The 17,833-nt window shown below is 35.8% G+C and overlaps 1 protein-coding gene across 4 annotated transcripts in view; it reads left to right on the forward strand.

Moving 5' to 3' along the window:
* Positions 1 to 17,833, forward strand: part of CSMD3 (CUB and Sushi multiple domains 3) — a 756,594-nt gene that overhangs the window by 445,898 nt on the left and 292,863 nt on the right. For all 4 annotated transcript variants that reach the window (XM_030011520.2, XM_030011521.2, XM_030011522.2 and 1 more), the window contains 3 exons: positions 7,100 to 7,238; positions 12,341 to 12,528; positions 15,020 to 15,208. In XM_030011520.2, coding sequence (XP_029867380.1) covers positions 7,100 to 7,238; positions 12,341 to 12,528; positions 15,020 to 15,208 — 516 coding nt within the window. The remainder of the gene's footprint in view (positions 1 to 7,099; positions 7,239 to 12,340; positions 12,529 to 15,019; positions 15,209 to 17,833) is intronic.

Raw genomic sequence — 17,833 nt, forward strand, 5'->3', positions numbered from 1 at the left:
AGTGTAGCCTCAGCAAGTTTGCCACACCAGCAAACCTGGAGGAGTGGCTGATATGCCAGAGGGTTGTGCTGCCATTCTGAGGGACCTCAACAGGTTGGAGAAATGGGCTAATAGGAACCTTATGAAGTTTAACAAGGGGAAGTGCAAAGTCCTGCACCTGGGGAGGAACAGGGCCACGTACTGATACATGCCGGGGGCCACGCAGATGAAAAGCAGCTTTGCAGAAAAGGCCCTGGGGGTGCTGGTGGACACCAAGTTGAACATGCCCTTGCAGCAAAGAAGGCTAATGGTGTCCTGGGATGCATAAGGCAAAGTATTGCCAGAAGGTTGAGGGAGGTGATCTTTCCTCTTTACTGTGAGTACTGCTGAGGCCACACCTGGAGTTCATGTGCAGTCCTACGCTCCTCAGTACAAGAAAGGAACATACAGGAGAGAGTCCAATGAAGGGCCACAAAAATTATTAAGGCATTGGAGCATCTCTCCTATGAGGAAAGGCTGAGAGGGCTGGGACAGTTTAGCTTGAGGAAAAGAAAGCTCGGGGGGGGATCTTATCAGTGTACATTAATACCTGAAGGGAGGGTGCAAAGAAGATGAAGCCAGAGCCAGACTCTTTTCAGTGGTGTCCAGTGACAGGACCAGAGGCAATGGGAACAAACAGAAACACAGGAAGTTCCATCTGAACATCATGAAATGCTTTTTTACTGTGAGGGTGACCAAGCACTGGCATAAGTTGCCCAGAGAGGTTGTGGAGTCTCCTTCCCTGGAGATGTTCAAAAGCTGTGTGTTCATAGTCCAGATCATGTGCTTGTTTAGGTAAATGCATAAATTAATTACTACTGGAGCAGAATTAACTTCCTATCTCTTCTTTTTTTTTTTCCCAGTAAAAGTCCCTGACCAATTCATTGTGAAATCAGTTTAAGGCTACCCCTTGCCTTCGCTGGAAACTGGATCAAGTCTGTATTAAATGTACATGCAGTAGTGATTTATATGACTCCATCTTTGCAGCAGTAACATTACGTCCTCATAGAATTATAGAATGGTTTGGGTTGGAAGGGACCTTTAAAGATCATCTAGTCCCCCCCTCTGCCACAGGCAGGGACATCTTCAACTAAATTATGTTCCTCAAAGCCCTGTGCAACCTGACATTGAACACTTCCAATGATAGGGCATCCACAACTTCTCTAGGCCAGCTGTTCCAGTGTCACACCACTCGCATCATAAAAGAAGTCTTCTTTATACCCAATGTAAATCTATGTTCTTTCAGTTTAAAACTGTTATCCCTTGTCCTATCACTACAGGCCTTGATGAAAAGTCTCCTTCTTTCTTGTAAGCCCCCTTTAAATACTGAAAGGCTGTAATAAGGTCTCCCTGGAGCTTGGTTTTCTCCAGGCTGAACAACCCCAACTCTCAGCCTGTCTTCATAAGAGAGGTGTTCCATCCCTCTGATCATTTTTGTGGCCCTTCTAACCTGCTCTAACAGGCCATGTCCTTGTGCTGGGGACTTGTTGTGGTATAAGCCCAGCCAGCAACAAAGCACCATGAAGCCGATGGGGAGGAGAAAACATAAAGAAAAGCACATGGGTCAAGACAAGGACAGGGAGGGATCACTCACCACTTATGGTCAAGGGCAAAAACACAGACTCAACTGCGGCGAAAAAACAAAATCAATTTAATTTACTACCAATTAAATCAAAACCAGATAATGGGAAGTAAACCCAAATCTTAAAACATCTTCCTCCACCCCTCCCTCCTTCCCAGGCTTAACTTTAATCCCCATTTTCTCTGCTTCCTCCCCGCAGTGGCACAGGGGGATGGGGAATGGGGGTTGGGGTCAGTTCTCCACACCTTGTCTCTGCCGCTCCTTCCTCCTCAGGGGGAGGACTCCTCACTCTTCCCCTGCTCCAGCGTGGGGTCTCTCCCATGGGCTGCAGTCCTTCATGAACTGCTCCGGCATTGGTCCTTCCCACGGGCCACAGTCCTTCAGTCACAGACTGCTCCAGCACAGGCTTTCCTGTGGAGTCACGGCCATCTTGGGGGGCATCCCCCTGCTCTGGCGTGGGCTCCTCTCTCCCCGGGCTGCAGGTGGGCATCTGCTCCCCCGCTCCCCTCCATGGGCTGGGGGGGGACAGCCTGCCGTCTCACCACGGACTGCAGGGACATCCCCTCGTCCCCCGCTCCTCCTCCCCCTCCTTCCTCACTGACCTGGGGGTCTGCAGAGGGGTTCCTCTCACATTCCAATCCCCCACTCACTGCAGGTTCTCCTTCTTAAATCTGTTCTCCCAGAGGCGCTACCACCATCGCTGATGGGCTCGGCCTGGGCCAGAGGTGGGTCCAACTTGGAGCCGGGGAAGCTTCTAGCGGGTTCTCACAGGAGCCACTCCTGTGGCCCCCTCCCCTGCTACCAAAATCCCGCCACACAAACCTAATACAGGACCCCAGAACTGGATGCAGTACCCCAGGTGGGCTCTCACATGAGCAGAGGGGAAAAATCACCTCCCTCGAAATGCTGGCCATGCTTCTTTTTGCACAGCCCAGGATATGGTTGGCTTTCTGGGCTGCAAGCACACATTGCCGGCTCATGTCCAAGTTTTTCATCCACCAGTACCCTCAAGTCCTTCTCTGCAGGACTGCTTTCAAAACATTCATTTCTCATCATCTTCAGAAGGTCTGACAGATCTCATTTGCTTTGGAAGTGAATATTGAAGTGTTCTGGTAACAGGCCAAAAGTTTTTTCTTGTGTTTAGAAATAAGTGATAAGTAATTGTTGTATTCAGATAGTTACAAAATCCATACATATAGTGTATAACTCACTTTCAGTGCTTTATTAATGTTGTGGTCTAACCCCAGCCAGCAACTAAGCACCATGCAGCTGCTTACTCACCTCCCTCACAGTGGGATGGGGGAGAGAATCAGAAGGGTAATAGTGAAAAAACTCGTGGGCTGAGATAAAGACAGTTTAATAGGTAAAGCAAAAGCCGTGTGAGCAAACAAAGCAAAACAAGGAATTCATTCCCCGCCTCCCATCAGCAGGCAGGTGTTCAGCCATCTCCAGGAAAGCAGGGCTCCATTATGTGTAATGGTTACTTGGGAAGACAAATGTCCCTCCCTTCCCTCTTCTTCCCCCAGCTTTTGTTGCTGAGCATGATGTCCTATGGTCTGGAATATCCCTTTGGTCAGTTGGGATCAGCCACCCTGGCTGTGTCCCCTCCCAACTTCTTGTACCCCTCCAGCCTTCTTGCTGACTGGGCATGAGAAGCTTTAAAACCCTTGACTTAGTCTAAACACTGCTTGGCAACAACTGAAAACATCAGTGTGTTATCAACATTCTTCTCTTACTGAATCCAAAACATAACACTATACCAGCTACTAGAAAGAAAATTAAGTCTATCCTAGCTGAAACCAGGACAACTAACTAAGATGCTTTATTCCGCAATAAAAGAATACTAAAAATCTTTGTCTCCGTGTAGATGCCTATGATGTAAATAAATATGTGTGTGTGTGTCTAATGACCCTGGCAAAGAAACAAAGAAAGCTCATCCTTCATTTTACAAAATGAAATTCAGGGGAAAATTTCCAGCTTGATTACGTCAGCTGTGTATGAACTTTGAGGCTTGGTGAATTCCCAGGTCATTTGGTGAATTTTTTTTAGAAAAGTGTCACAAAACTAAAACCAAACAAACATGGTCAAAAACCAAAAAAGAAAAAACAACCCTATAAGATTTTTCCTTAGAAAATGTGTTTAGTCCCTGAGGGTTTAGATCCTGAGAAACTCACCAAATCTAATTTGAGTTGGATCAAATCCTTAATTAGCAATTAAGCAAAGAAGCTCATGATAACAATAACTCTGTCATGCATTTATAGTTCTATAGGGTAATGTATTTACACCAATATTCACCAGAACCAACAAAGTATTTCAGCATACTTCTAACTGGAGAAATTGTATTTTCCTAGTGTCTATAAGATACCATGTGGCATACTTTATTAATATGTATAATAAAGTTTATATATACACACACACACTCTCTGAAGTTCATGTTCTTCTCTAACTATTTGTACAGATAAACAAATCCCACTCTTGGCACATATCCATGTTATGTGCAAGAGAGAAGATTAAGGTGACAAAGATCCTTAGTTTAATCCTGGTATCTCTTCATTCAACCCCAAGGCACACAATCCTAACAATTTCTGCTGCAGTTTGCAGCTTAGAATCTGCTCGTTGATAACTTTTACACCTCAGTAGTGTTAAAAAGTTCTGCTCTCCAGAACACTGTGCCCTCATTCCAGGAGTTGAATTGGTATGGCCAGAACATTTTCTGGAAATATAGCTATAAAAGAGCAAATAATAGTTTTGAGTCCCCTGAAAACCATTTCCTCCTCAATGAGGAGATATAATGAGATACAAGGCTATTGCTTGATAACTTTATTAAGCTGAACCTGGAGAAACCACTTATCCAGTTAGTTTAATTCTTATTTATATAACACAGGAAAAGTAGGTAGTTTCATTAGGACTTTGTCTAGAATAAGGGATATCCAGTGTTTGATACTGTGTTCTTGAGAAATCTTCGACAAATCTTTGTTCTCATCCAGGTTGCATCAGTGCACATCTGTACCACACAACAGATAGTAATGGAAAAGAGAATGATGTAAATGGTTCAAGTTTACTTTCTGCTTTGTATGATTTAGCACTGTCCACAAAAGGTGCTACTTACTTCTTCATGGCTGGCATTTTGGGGAAGCAATTAATTTTGCTTCTGCCTGCTTCTGTAAGGCACTGAAATGTATGTTGCTTGTTTTCTTCTTTGCCTCACATAGAGAACATATAAATAGGTCTGATCAAAAAGATTTTGTGAAAGAAAAATGAGTTTTAATGTAAAGTGTCAATTGAATAGCTAATACATTCTGCAGATTTCATTTACCATAAAACAGTCAGCAATTCCTGAAAATAAAGAAATTGTAGACTGCTCATCATTTGAGACAGTGGTCACCAGTTTAAGAGCATGGTCTGTATAATGCTTTCCTCTTTTAAATGCTGCTTTGTTGACCATCTTGGAAAACATATTTGCTGCAGAAAATAACACCTTATGAGGTCCTTATCACCTTGTATTTTCATCAAAGAAAGCTTACACAAGTAATACTCACTCACGCAAGTCAGAGCAACTGTGAAAAAGCTTTTTTTACAGTATTACTCCTAACTGCCTATACTTAAGATTCCAGGTAATCAATTTTAGTTGTTATTATTATTATTATTATTATTATTATTATTATTATTATTTTAAAATACAACTTACTAAATGTCCCTACTTGCAACAGTTTTTACTGGAGTAGCTGGATTCACTAAAGGACAGCAATATGCCAGCACTTTAGTGAGTGAAAAAGTTTAGTTTAGAGACAAGTATTTTACAATATATTTTTTCCCAGTAATTACTTAATAAGTAATTGAAATTAGTTATTTGATATGTAACATTGTAGCTCAAGGAAAATATATCTTATTCTTCTAGAGGAAAACATATTCAGAGATAGTTGCTTTTCTGTCTTGTCCCCTGTGGATCAAGGAGACTTTTGTTTTGTATATTTGTCTATATAGGTATGTTTAGTATATTCACATATATGCATAATACACATATAGAAAGATACATAGATATGGTCTTTTGAGGATGTTTACACTTGTGCTTAACAATATATGTTCAATTTACCACACTGAATATGCATTAAATTCATAAGATGCCCTAGATATTTTAAATTGCTAGGAAAACATTATGATTTGTTACCTGTTTTAAAAATGTTAATACTTCTAGTGATGGAATTACTGCATTTCTTAGATGTCTAGAATTCAAGATAATTCTGTACATTAGTTCCTCTATTTGGGGAATATCAATCTCCTACTGAAAAGAAATAAACCAAAACATGCCAAGCACTCCCATGGTCTTTCCCTCACCCATCCATACCACTGAGATGATCTCACAAAAGTCTGATGACACATGCACTTTACTTTACATAGACATGTAGATCCATCAGATGTAATGGGTTTGCATTCATGCATGAAATTAAAAACCTGCACAGAGCTTTGCAAGACTTAAACCTAAAAGATCTGTCCTTTAGCAGTATTGGTCATATGGTTCTTACTCTTTTCACCTGTGAGATTATACCATCTTTGTGTTAGATTAGCGCTCTCCATAGCCAAAATCAGCATCAGTCAAACATGATTATTAGTTCTGAGAATCTCTCTTCCGCCCTATGACTAACTCTCTTCACACTGATCAGCTAATGGAAACTTCCCTCACTCTGTACCAGATTCTTTTCAACTATTTATGAAGAATTGTTACCAAAGAAACGCTCTTCATCTTTGTAATACCTACAGCTGTGGAGATTATTCCTGTAATTAATGTGTCATTAAGCCATTGAAAAACTTTAAATATGATTACCAACAACTTTGGTTTCAATTATGTTTTAATACAGTTTTCCTAGCTTGTATTTACTCACTGCCTCTGAGAGAAAAACGACATGTTATTTCTAGTAATTCTGCTTGCAGATATATATGTTACAGTATTTAATATATATTTGCCAAATGCTTTAAAAATATCAACTAATTCTGTAAGAATGGTAAGTTTGTATTTTTCATGAATGAGTAATTTGAACTGCCAACACAACAAGCAAAATGTATGAGGTATGACAGTGGATTCATGTCAAAGTTAAAATAACAACTCACTAGTTTCTAGCTTGATACTCAACCGAAGCTTTTGCAAGTTTTTCAAATCTCTCTGCTCACAATTAAAAGCAGAAGTAATGATACTTTTTAAACACTATGTTTTGTTGTGTGTCCTTTATTACAGGAAAATCGATGGTACCTGTAAGAATACATTATAAAAAGCTTTGTCAGAATTTATTGAACAGTTTATTTTATCTTTTTAAGGTTTTAATTCAGTTGTCTCCATCTAATTCTGAACACCACAGTCTGTCAGCTTTGAAGCCTTGTTGCATCTTCCTGCAACTGGATATTTTTTAATTTGTTCCTTATAGATGTTCTATATTGAAAGTGATAATTGTGAATTACATATAAGAAGTCTGTGTTATTATACCTTTCTCTTTGTTTCATTTTTAGCTCCATGTGGTGGGCATTTTTCATCTCCCAGTGGAGTAATCCTCTCTCCAGGCTGGCCAGGGTATTATAAAGATTCCTTGAATTGTGAGTGGGTGATAGAAGCTGAACCAGGACACTCTATCAAAATTACATTTGAAAGGTCTTGGCTAATGTTTTTCTTATTTAATATTTTCCAGTTTTACCCAGAAGCAGGAGTTTATTAGCTCTGTCATAACATTAATTTGCACTGTGTCTAAAATCAAGCAATTGTTTTACCAGGTAGGATTTTCTAAAACACCTTAGTGCCTTCAGAACATAAATTTTATCTTCAGTGTAATTTCTACTTTGATGCACTGAAAAGATTTTGAAATTCCTACCCTCTTGCATATATCTAAGCCTGTCTGGCCGAGGTAAAAATTCTGTCTGTTTTTAAAGATTAGCATGTTTCATTTGCTCATAACCGTGATGAATTATACTTATGAAGTATTTTTTTTCTCTCAAACCTGTGAAATCTTCAACTCTGAAAATCTGAATCAACTGTGAAAACTGAATTAAATGCACTCATATTTTTATCCAACATGAATCTTTAATTATCAAATCAGCTGATCTGTTTTTGTGAAAAGACTGTGTGCTCTCAGGATGGAATTCCAGTTTCCCCAAATTACTGCAGCATTCCACTTTTCCTACATTACTGCCTGTTACTTAGGTCCCTTCCTGATTCCAAGGATTGAAATGTGCTGAGGACCTTAAATTTCTCATGGTAGCAAGACATGGGCATTTCATATAAGCTCTTTATGAGAAAGCAAAACAGAAAATATATTTTTAAAAAATGCTATGTTCTACATATTTTCAAGGATGTTTTAGATTCTTTTTAATTGTAAATATTATAAAGTTAGATGATGATCCAGGAAAAAAGGGCCTTTGATGATCAAAGTTATACTGCACAAATATCATGCAAGTACTTTTCAGTTGCTATTTATGCAGCATATTTTGACTACTCCTGGTCAACCTCAACTTAGAAGGTATTGCTTCATTTTAGTACAATTCAAAAGTTGTTTTTAGCAGAATATGAAAATTACCATCTTTTCTTGGCAAAATTTCTCATTGTGATAAGATTGTTTAAAACTTTTTTCTAGTACTATAGCTTACACTATAATAAAGTGTTCACATGCCATTATATACAATCAGAGGACAGGTAATATGGACACTTCAAAGGTATTTCCTATCCTTAACATCAAATGAATGCTACTCTTCCAAAATCACTAGTGCTGTACATCAGCTTAAAATGAAGCTGTACCAAATTTTTGCTAATTAAAATACAAAAGAGAAGTGAATAACTCCCTCTTGCAGAAATTAATCATCAAACTCATATTAGTTCAAAATTAAAAGAAAATTATTAGTTCTCTTTATTGTCTTGTAAAGCAAAATGAAAAAGAACATTTTTGGAACTTTCATTAACTCACATTTTTGAAAAGAAAAATATAATTTCAAATAATTTATTTTTAATTCAGCATTTCATTTTCAACTACACATTTCATGTGGACAGTCATTTCAAAGTGAAAAGCATTTGCCTTTTTATTTGCAAAATTCTATGCCAGCTGGATTTTCTTCCTTTGCACCCAAGTTTCATTAAATCTGACAATCTCTTGTGTACACTTTTTGTTTGTAATGCATTAATGCCTTGTCATAAAGTTGCACAACCCCTATTACTCTTGTAGCTAAGAGCAATAAGAACAAGACGTGGTCTCTTCAGATCACAGAGAGAGCACCTATCCTCTTTATAACCTGATCTCATTATGACATTATGACACTTCTTTTTCCATTGCTGCTCATTTTTGACACTCCTATTGCTTGCCATAATTGGACTGATATGCATATTGCTCAGATGCAGCAATCCAGAAAGGCCCTTCTTACATAAAGGTGTGTGTATGCTTATGTGTTTCTGTGCAGGAGTACATGTAAAAATATACCCATATATGTTCACACAAATGCACTTAGATATGTAATTACATATTTGCGTGTAAAGAAGAAGTTATTATGTAAACCAAATAATGAAATAAATCTTTATAGTGTACTGAAAGAACACATTTTGTAAACTACTATAATGTTAGGAGGTTTACTTAAACTTTGTTATTTTCACATAATTTAAATTTACATCCTGAGGCATTCATACATTAGCTTCTTTTTAAAAACTCATTCTAGTCTGACTGTCCTTGTTCTGCTCCTTCCACTTGCAAATCTTCAGCTGGACTTTCTTAAGACAGAAGGTTAATTTTTGTAAAAAAGTAAATATATACTTTTAAAACTCTAGCCAAATGGCTTTCCTATCTAATTAAAAAAAATAAACAAACTCGTATTTTGACCAGTCCTTTGCATTTCACCTTTGTCCTGAAAAACAAAGAGAAATACTTTTTCTACCCTTTCTTGATGCAAATACTAAGACTTCCACAATATGTGTAGTTATTTGAAAGATTTTTAATTTCTCAGGGCAAAACATTTACAGTACATGTCTAGAATCTTTACATCCTTTCTTTTTGGATTTCTAAGAGGAAGGGAACAGTTCTTACTAATACATGTTTCCTGCAGAGTGACACCTTAACATTACATCCGTTTACCACTTGCACAGTAGTTTATTTCTTTTTAATCTCCCATCTTCCTATCTTCCTATGACTTCTCTCTTATGATGTTGCATATGTGTGAGGTAATGCATTCTATGACTGTACACTAAAGTGTTCCTGTGCCATGGAGCCAGAGGCATAGGTGAAAAGAAAGAGATTTACAGACAAAGCAAATAATAATAACAACTATTATTTTTGTGCTTTCAGATGTTTCATAATAACTTTTTCATATTTTGTTTTATGATCGTGCATGTATACTTTAAAGAGTTTACTCCTGTTGTACAGGCATAGCTATGATAGAGAATCTGTTGGATTTTTGTTATAAATAGTAGCTTATTAGGCTGAATTGAAATGATAGAATTGAGAAATGCAAGTGCCATTCCTTATTGTAATTAAGTGTTTATCAAGAAGCCTAATTATGAGTACTTAAATGCTAGGGACGTTAATCGGCAAACTACTGACTGGGGTACTAGTCACATTTTACTAATAAGTATACATTGTGCAGCACGATATTCTACTCATATCCTGACACTGCATTGAGTTGATAGGTTGTCTCTTACAAAGATGCATGTTGTAAATACTAAAGCAGCTTTAGCTGTTCAAATAAGATAAAAAAACATGTGTCACCTCCTATGTTAAAGTTTGTTTCACTCCTGCCTGCTTGAATGAGTTTTTGTGAGTCCTCCCTAAGAATAGACCTCACATAGCAATGAAGCCATCCAGGTTTAAGAATAGTGACTAGTTAAGTAGAAAAGAATCTTGGAGTGGTCTTACATGAAGCACAAAGTATTTTTTATTCATTTTCCTATAAATCCCTACTGTTTTCTCACACCAGGGAATAACCAGATGATATGTAAATATATCAGATAAGTTGAGCATCAAGAGGAAAGGTATTCAAGGAAAAAATAATATAAGCATCACCCTTATAAATTAAATTTAAATTGATCACTTTACTGAGCTAAACGACCAAGCAAAGGCATTGTACATAATCCCCCCTTCAAATTTCTTTCAGTTCATCTCACTAAAAAAAAAAGTTCTCACTTTTTTTCCTTGGGTCCTTACTCATTTTTATCATCTCCTTATTTTTCTGCTGTTTGTGGTGGTGTATGTAGTCTTTGAGCAACAAGTACTTATGAGAGGATTTCTGTTACGCCTTTGGAGACTCGATTTCATCGTCTCTTGACTGGCCTGATAGTTGCTTTGCATTTATGGGGGCAATGTTTTTTTACACTTTCTGTCTCCAGTATGCTTTTGATAAAGCAACCAAGAAAGCAGACCAAGCCTAAATGATCTCTTTCCAAGATTGCTTCTGTTTTTTTATGGATTAGTGGGAAAAACAAATACTGGAAAAAACAAGTTAAAGCCTAGTAGCTTTTTAGCAACATATGATTGTGAGTTCATGTGGAAACTAGCAAAAAAAAAGAAATTTTCAGTTCTCCTGCTTCTAGGCTTATCCTGCTTCATTTCCATAACTCCCTATTACTTTATTTCTGTGCTCTTTTCTATGTTGTTTAATAGGAGTGGGACATGGATGGAAGAAAACACATGTTTTGGAGGTTTAATTTGGCTTCTCATTTTTCACCAGATACCTTTAGATCTTTAGGCTCAGACTCATGGGACATAAATACTGAAATACAAAGTTCCTCGGTACATTGGCATTAGTCATGTATTCATGCCTTGAATGGATTTCACAAAGCTGAATTAGGCATCTAAGTGAATCAGAGAGAGAATTAGGAATATCTGAAGAGTCCTTGTAGGATCCTGCTGTTAATTGTTTCTTTTTAATTCTGAAAGGGTTTTTCAATAATCCATCAGAAAGTCCATTAAAGCAGTATGATTGATGTAAGGTCTGTCATGGCAAAAAAGAGAGAAACTACTGTCAAAATACCAAACAGGTGTTTGGGATTGCTGATACCATCTAAAACAAGGAAAGCAAAGAGATATCTAGCAGTACTGTCACACTGAGCTTTTCCTTGACAGAGATAGCACACATGCAGTCTCTAAACAGGCATTTTGCTTTATAGTGCTTTCTAAATAGGACTTCTAATTTTTTTTTACCATAACTTCTGCCACCACTTTAGACTGAGCCTCAACTGGCACAAAGCCACTGGAGTCTCAGAGCATACATAAGTAATTCTATCACTGCTTATAGATGATTTTAAGGGTAGACACTCAGAGTATTCGTTGATAATATAAAGTACCTTGATGATATTTGTGCCAAGTGGAATGGATATAATAAAAGAATGCATCAACATATCCTCTTAAATTACTTAATTTTTCCAAAAAGAAAAATAATTTTGTGCTATAAAATAGTATATGAAAGTGATATTAATCTTAATCTATTATTAATATTAAACAAACTATGTGTTTCTGGCTTTTGTTTCCTGCAATACAAACCCGCTCAAGGGGTTTAAACATACTGCTCATCTTAGGCACTAACCTGAAATTCGATTATTGTATTAATTATATAGGATAATTAATACTATTATATTGATATTGTAAAATAGGTATGTGCAGAAATAATTAAAAGAATATGACCAGGAAAGGAGCATAGTTTTAAAATATGGCTTACTTTATATGGGTTTATTGAATTTGTTTTAAACGCTTCTTATATTTGTGCCTTTGTGTGTTTCCTCAATTCCAGATTTCAGACAGAACTCAATTATGATGTTTTGGAAGTCCATGATGGACCAAACTTATTATCTCCACTTCTGGGATCTTATAATGGTACACAGGTCCCACAATTCCTGTTTAGCAGTAGCAATTTCATTTATCTTCTCTTTACAACTGACAACAGTCGTTCTAACAATGGATTCAAGATTCACTATGAAAGTAAGTCATTCTGAATTGTATTATTTGATTTCCCCATCAGTCATAAATATATAAAGGTGCACAGGTGTCATCTTTGGTAAATTTCTGTTATTTCTCAAACTAAGAAAGATTTAGTGATGTTAAACTGCAAAACAGATGCCCAGTAATTTCACTTAACAATTTAATGTAATTGCTGTACTGCTCCATGCTTTAAGAATCAGAAAATGTGAATGGGAAGCAAATGCCCTTCTTCTGGATGTTGCTTTTATGTCATGTTATTCTTATCTTCTGTACAATGCATTTTTGTGTGTGTAAAACTGCACGAGATCAGGAAGATTATGAAAATCTAAGCAAATACCTAAATTACTGTCCTGATTGATGTACCTGCAGCTCTAACTGAAGGTAATAGGATATGCAGGTTACATTAATGAGCTGAAAGTCAAGCTATGGAATTGCTTGATTATGGATTTTTAGGGATCTAAAAACCTGCATATGTGATTTGTTCTGACATATAGAAGTATTATTTTTCCCTTACTATAGTCATATAAACTACACAGCAGAAAGCATCTGTTAGATTTCATACTTTACGAATTCTTAGAATTCATATAAGTTGATATATTATCATGTCATTTACTTTTTGTGTTTCTAAATATACCTTTTGTTGTAATAAGTAATATTTTCATGTGAAATAATATTTTTCTGTAATCACTGTCTAATTTGCTTAATAAAGGTCATGAGCACATTGTTATCTATCCATTTCTGTTTCTCCTCCTTGTTGGAACTACCACCAAGCAATTTTCAGATGTTCTTAATTTTTTACTTTATTTTTGACCATTTTCACTATTCCTGACCACTAATGATAAAGATATTAAATACAATCTATGTGGAGGTGACTTTTCCAGGTAAAATTTGGGCTGATTTGAACTCCAGTGAATGTCAAGTTCTGGCTGTTTATCAAAAAAAATCTATTATTATTCCAAAATTCTTTACTGTCCTAGCCTTCACCCACATACTTCCATTTGTGTCATCTTCTACATTGTGAAGAAGTGACGATTTTGTTAAGTTCTCATCCATTTAGAGGTTTGAAGGATGGCTATCCTTACACATCAGGAAAACTAGATTAATATTGCCAGCAGAGATCACTAAATTCTTAAAATGATTGGCTAAATGAATAATGTTAACTGTTAGAAATTACACTTTGGGAATGTGAACAGCAAAAAGAGGAAAGCTGCACTTATTACAAATATCCTTATATCAAACGATTTCAATTAAATAAAGTTGGAAAGGAAATCTGAAATTTCATTATGAATGAATTCTTCAATTTCATTATAAAATCCCTTTTTTTTTCTAAAATTGAACCTCACCTCACAGTTCTATCTACACTAGTGAAGAATGAAATTTAGATTTGTACTACCAGAGAACATTGAAAATATATATCTTTAACATTTTTACAAAAAATCAACCATTTTCAGTAGTTGCTTTTCTGCTTAACATCCTCTGTTTATAGATAGACATCTAGTATTATTTTTATTTTTGTTTAATTCTTACTGGTTCATCCTCTTATATTATCCAGCACAACCCAATTCTGATTTCCCTTTTCTGGATAATAATAATGATTAATGGTCCTCTATTCAACACTTCTCTCTTCAAATATCCTATTGAAAGCTGAAGTCTTTTATATGCTTTCTTATTTTCTGTGCTAATTATTTCTTTCCACACTGAATTTCTTTGTAAGGAAGGATATTTTATGGCTTTTGTGTAGGAATAAAGGAATAACACCCATAAAAAATCTTACATTGAATATTTCTTCTAATTTGCTAACTTCAGTAATATTCCTAAAGTTTTTTATTTCTTTCTTTGTTTTTCCCTGATGCTTTTATAATGAACTTAAACTTCTCACTGGGAAATAATCTAAAGGTTTAATTTTTTAGCACACATTAAAATTCTCTTTATCAAGTCAAATTCTCTTTATTCCTTTTTCTGCTATTCTTTATCTTCTCAGTATCTCACATATCAAATAACATTAGGTATGAGAATTATTTATGTAAATAATTGATCTATGTAAATATTTCCAGAATAAATTTCAAAAGAAATAAAAAGCATTTTAGCTAGGATAACAAAGTTTGATCAGGAAAAAAATAAAGGCTGGAAATCAGAATTTTGAGTGATCATCAAGGTTTTTCAACATGAGCATCAGGGACAAAATCACTTAATGTTACTGAGATAGGATCAAACTAAATATCCTGTAAATTATGTGTTTTTCTCTCCAGCAGTGGTAGGATGCAATTCATTATCCATAACATCTTATAACGGTAACACAGAGAAACATAATGCAAGGATAATTCACCGCAAATTTGTGATAATGAAGCCTTCACCCCCACTCACAGCACAGTGAATTACTTAAATTAATAAAAAACATTCTATAGGTTGTTTATTTAATGATTTTCCTTGTTTGTTTGTTTGTTTGTTTGTGTGTGTGTTTGGTTGGATTTTTTGTTTTTTTCTCATCTAGGTGTAACTGTTAATACTTACTCTTGCTTGGATCCTGGCATACCAGTGCATGGACGTCGTTATGGACATGACTTCTCTATAGGTTCCACTGTCTCATTTAGTTGTGATCCGGGTTATAGGCTGAGTCATGAGGAGCCTTTGCTGTGTGAAAAAAATCACTGGTGGAGTCACCCACTCCCAACTTGTGATGGTAAGGATGAATGGATAAAATACAGAGTACCTTAAAATATATACATTTTACCGAACAATTGTTAGCCAAAATGAGTTAAATGTTGGAGCTTGTAAAACCTCTATTTAAAAGAACAGTTAGAGGAAATAAATGTTATATACTTCTGTTTGATGAAATATTTAGTAATAAAAGTAGAGAATAATATATAATTCTTTAAATCAGCAGATTATTGAAGATAGGTCTGTCTGAATATATGTTACCATGAGCTGATTGCCAGTTAGCTCAAAGCATGCAAGTTTAATGTATATCTGCTTGGAAAGCACTTATTACAAGCTACAAATGTTTGTGTTTGGGTATCCATCTAGGGACACAGGTGTGCTGACATACAAAACATGACATGAGTTTTATTTATACCTGACTCAAAAACTGCATTTTCTCCTGTTTCATGTTGATCACTGCATTCCTAGCTTGTTAACAGAACTTGACAACCTCCAATCACTGTAGGAATTGATTAGGGCCAAATTATACCTTATGATTAATTGTATGATTGGTAAACCAGACAAAAGTGGTATCAAGTAACATATCATACCTTTTGGAGTCTCCACCATATCATTAACAAAGTCTGCTTGAAAAATTATCTAATAGTTTCAGTCATCTCTTGTTACCTAAATTTTTCATTTTAATCCATTTTCCCAGTTAGGGTGATATCAGTTATATTTAATATTAAGAAAGTATGTTGTAATGTTTATTAACTTGTGTATTTGAGATGTTTTCCTCTCAAAATATTTTTTTTTTTTTCCTTTGAGCATGGTACACGCTTTTCTGGTGATAAAAATGTTATCAGGAATACTGTACTTACTTAATTCTAGAGTAGTATTTAACAAAAAAAAATCTACTAAACTTATATGAGCTACATAATGCACATGATAGTATATTTTTCTAAAACAGTTCTTAGTATCTCAGGACACTAAGAAAGAAAAAGCTGAATTTGAATGAAGACTAACAAAAAAGCTCACTGAATCGTGTGATTTGCCATCTGGAAATATAGTCATTTTCAGCTGTATTTCTTTCTTTTAAAAAATGGTAGGGGTTTTCTCAGCCTTCAGCTTATTTATTTAGCAAATGCTTTGGTTTTTATATTTCAATAGGTTGAACATATCAGTATATGATGATACTCAAAATTTGTGGTGGTAGAAAGGAGGGCGAATAATCACTTTCCTGAAAATGGGACTCTCTAGTTCAGCAAGCCCGTTTCCTAAAGGATTCTGCTTGTCAGCCAGGTTCTTGGAATGAAAAATTGCAGGGTTCCCACATCTCACAGTCATATTTTGCTGAGTAGGCCATAAACATAAGATACGTTTTCTTACAGTGATAGGTACTAGATGGTAATCATCTAAAACAAACAGTACTAACACACTCCCTATGAATACTGTCCTCTGCTGTGAAATAAAATTTCCTATTGTGATAACTTTCTTCCTCCAACTTGTATGCAATTCATTAAGTAAATGAGATTTTTTTTTTCTCCAGAGCACATTGCTAAATGGCAATTGTCCATTGAATAAATATGCTCTAAAAGCAGGTTTGAGTACATTTATTCTAGTCAATTTAATCAATTCATGGTTGAACTCATTTTAATTTGATTGCTGAATTTCTTCTCTGGTAGAATGTTTTTAAATAGGATCCAGAGTCCTTGCACCCCCAGGGGAAAAAAGAGCATTTGCTAAATGGGCTGTTGTTTGCATAAACTGCAAGTATGGGTTTGTATTAATCATGCCACTAATAAAGACATTGGTCACTGTTCATTCAATACTCTGACAGTTTCTGAGAAGCAGACTTCTTTCTTGATTGTTCTTTTTAATAATGCATCTCTTTTTTATAATTACATCATGTAGTGATATGCAGACAGTCCGTGGTAATTGTGCACGCAGACCATGACAACTTGTGAGTGTAAGCATTTTGGTGGAGGAGAAGGGTGTAGAAAATGAAAAAAGTTTAGACTTCTTAGAACCAGTTCTTCCTCAAAGCAGAAGATTGTGTTGACTGCAATTCTATTCTTTGAAGGAGTATAAGCTGATTTTTTTCATGAGGTGTTTGGATGTTACACAGATAAGCATCACAAAAAGCTTATCAGGGAAGTCACACTTCATTATCTACAGGAACATTTAGACAATACTGAGAATGATGTTTTAAAAATGAACAAGCAAACTGTTTCCTTCTCTAAAGACTGGCCTGAGGGAGTGATTATGACAGGCTGTATAATTCATTCGTATTTGAGTAATTGATATGCATGAAGGATTTCACAGGTAATTTCCTTAGTTTTGATTTTTATGCGTATCTATATAGATAAGGCGTGCACGCTGTTCCTCAGTGCACATATGTATTCTCTGTGTGTGTGTACACATGCAAACACAAACACAGCTTTATATACACAGAAATATAGCAAAGCATTTCTGGGGAAAAAAAAATAAATTAGAGCTCTCTGACCTTTAAGGATAGTAGAATATATTTTTGTTCTTTAAAGATAAATATTTAAGGAATATATTTTCAGAACCATAGAACAGTTACAGCTGAAAGGAACCTCAGAATATCATCTAGTCAAAACCCATACCCCAAAAAGAGGGTCCAATCTGGATGTTAGATCAGGTT

This window comes from Aquila chrysaetos, chromosome 4 (genome assembly GCF_900496995.4).
Source record: "Aquila chrysaetos chrysaetos chromosome 4, bAquChr1.4, whole genome shotgun sequence".
NCBI classification, from domain to species: Eukaryota; Metazoa; Chordata; class Aves; order Accipitriformes; family Accipitridae; genus Aquila; species Aquila chrysaetos.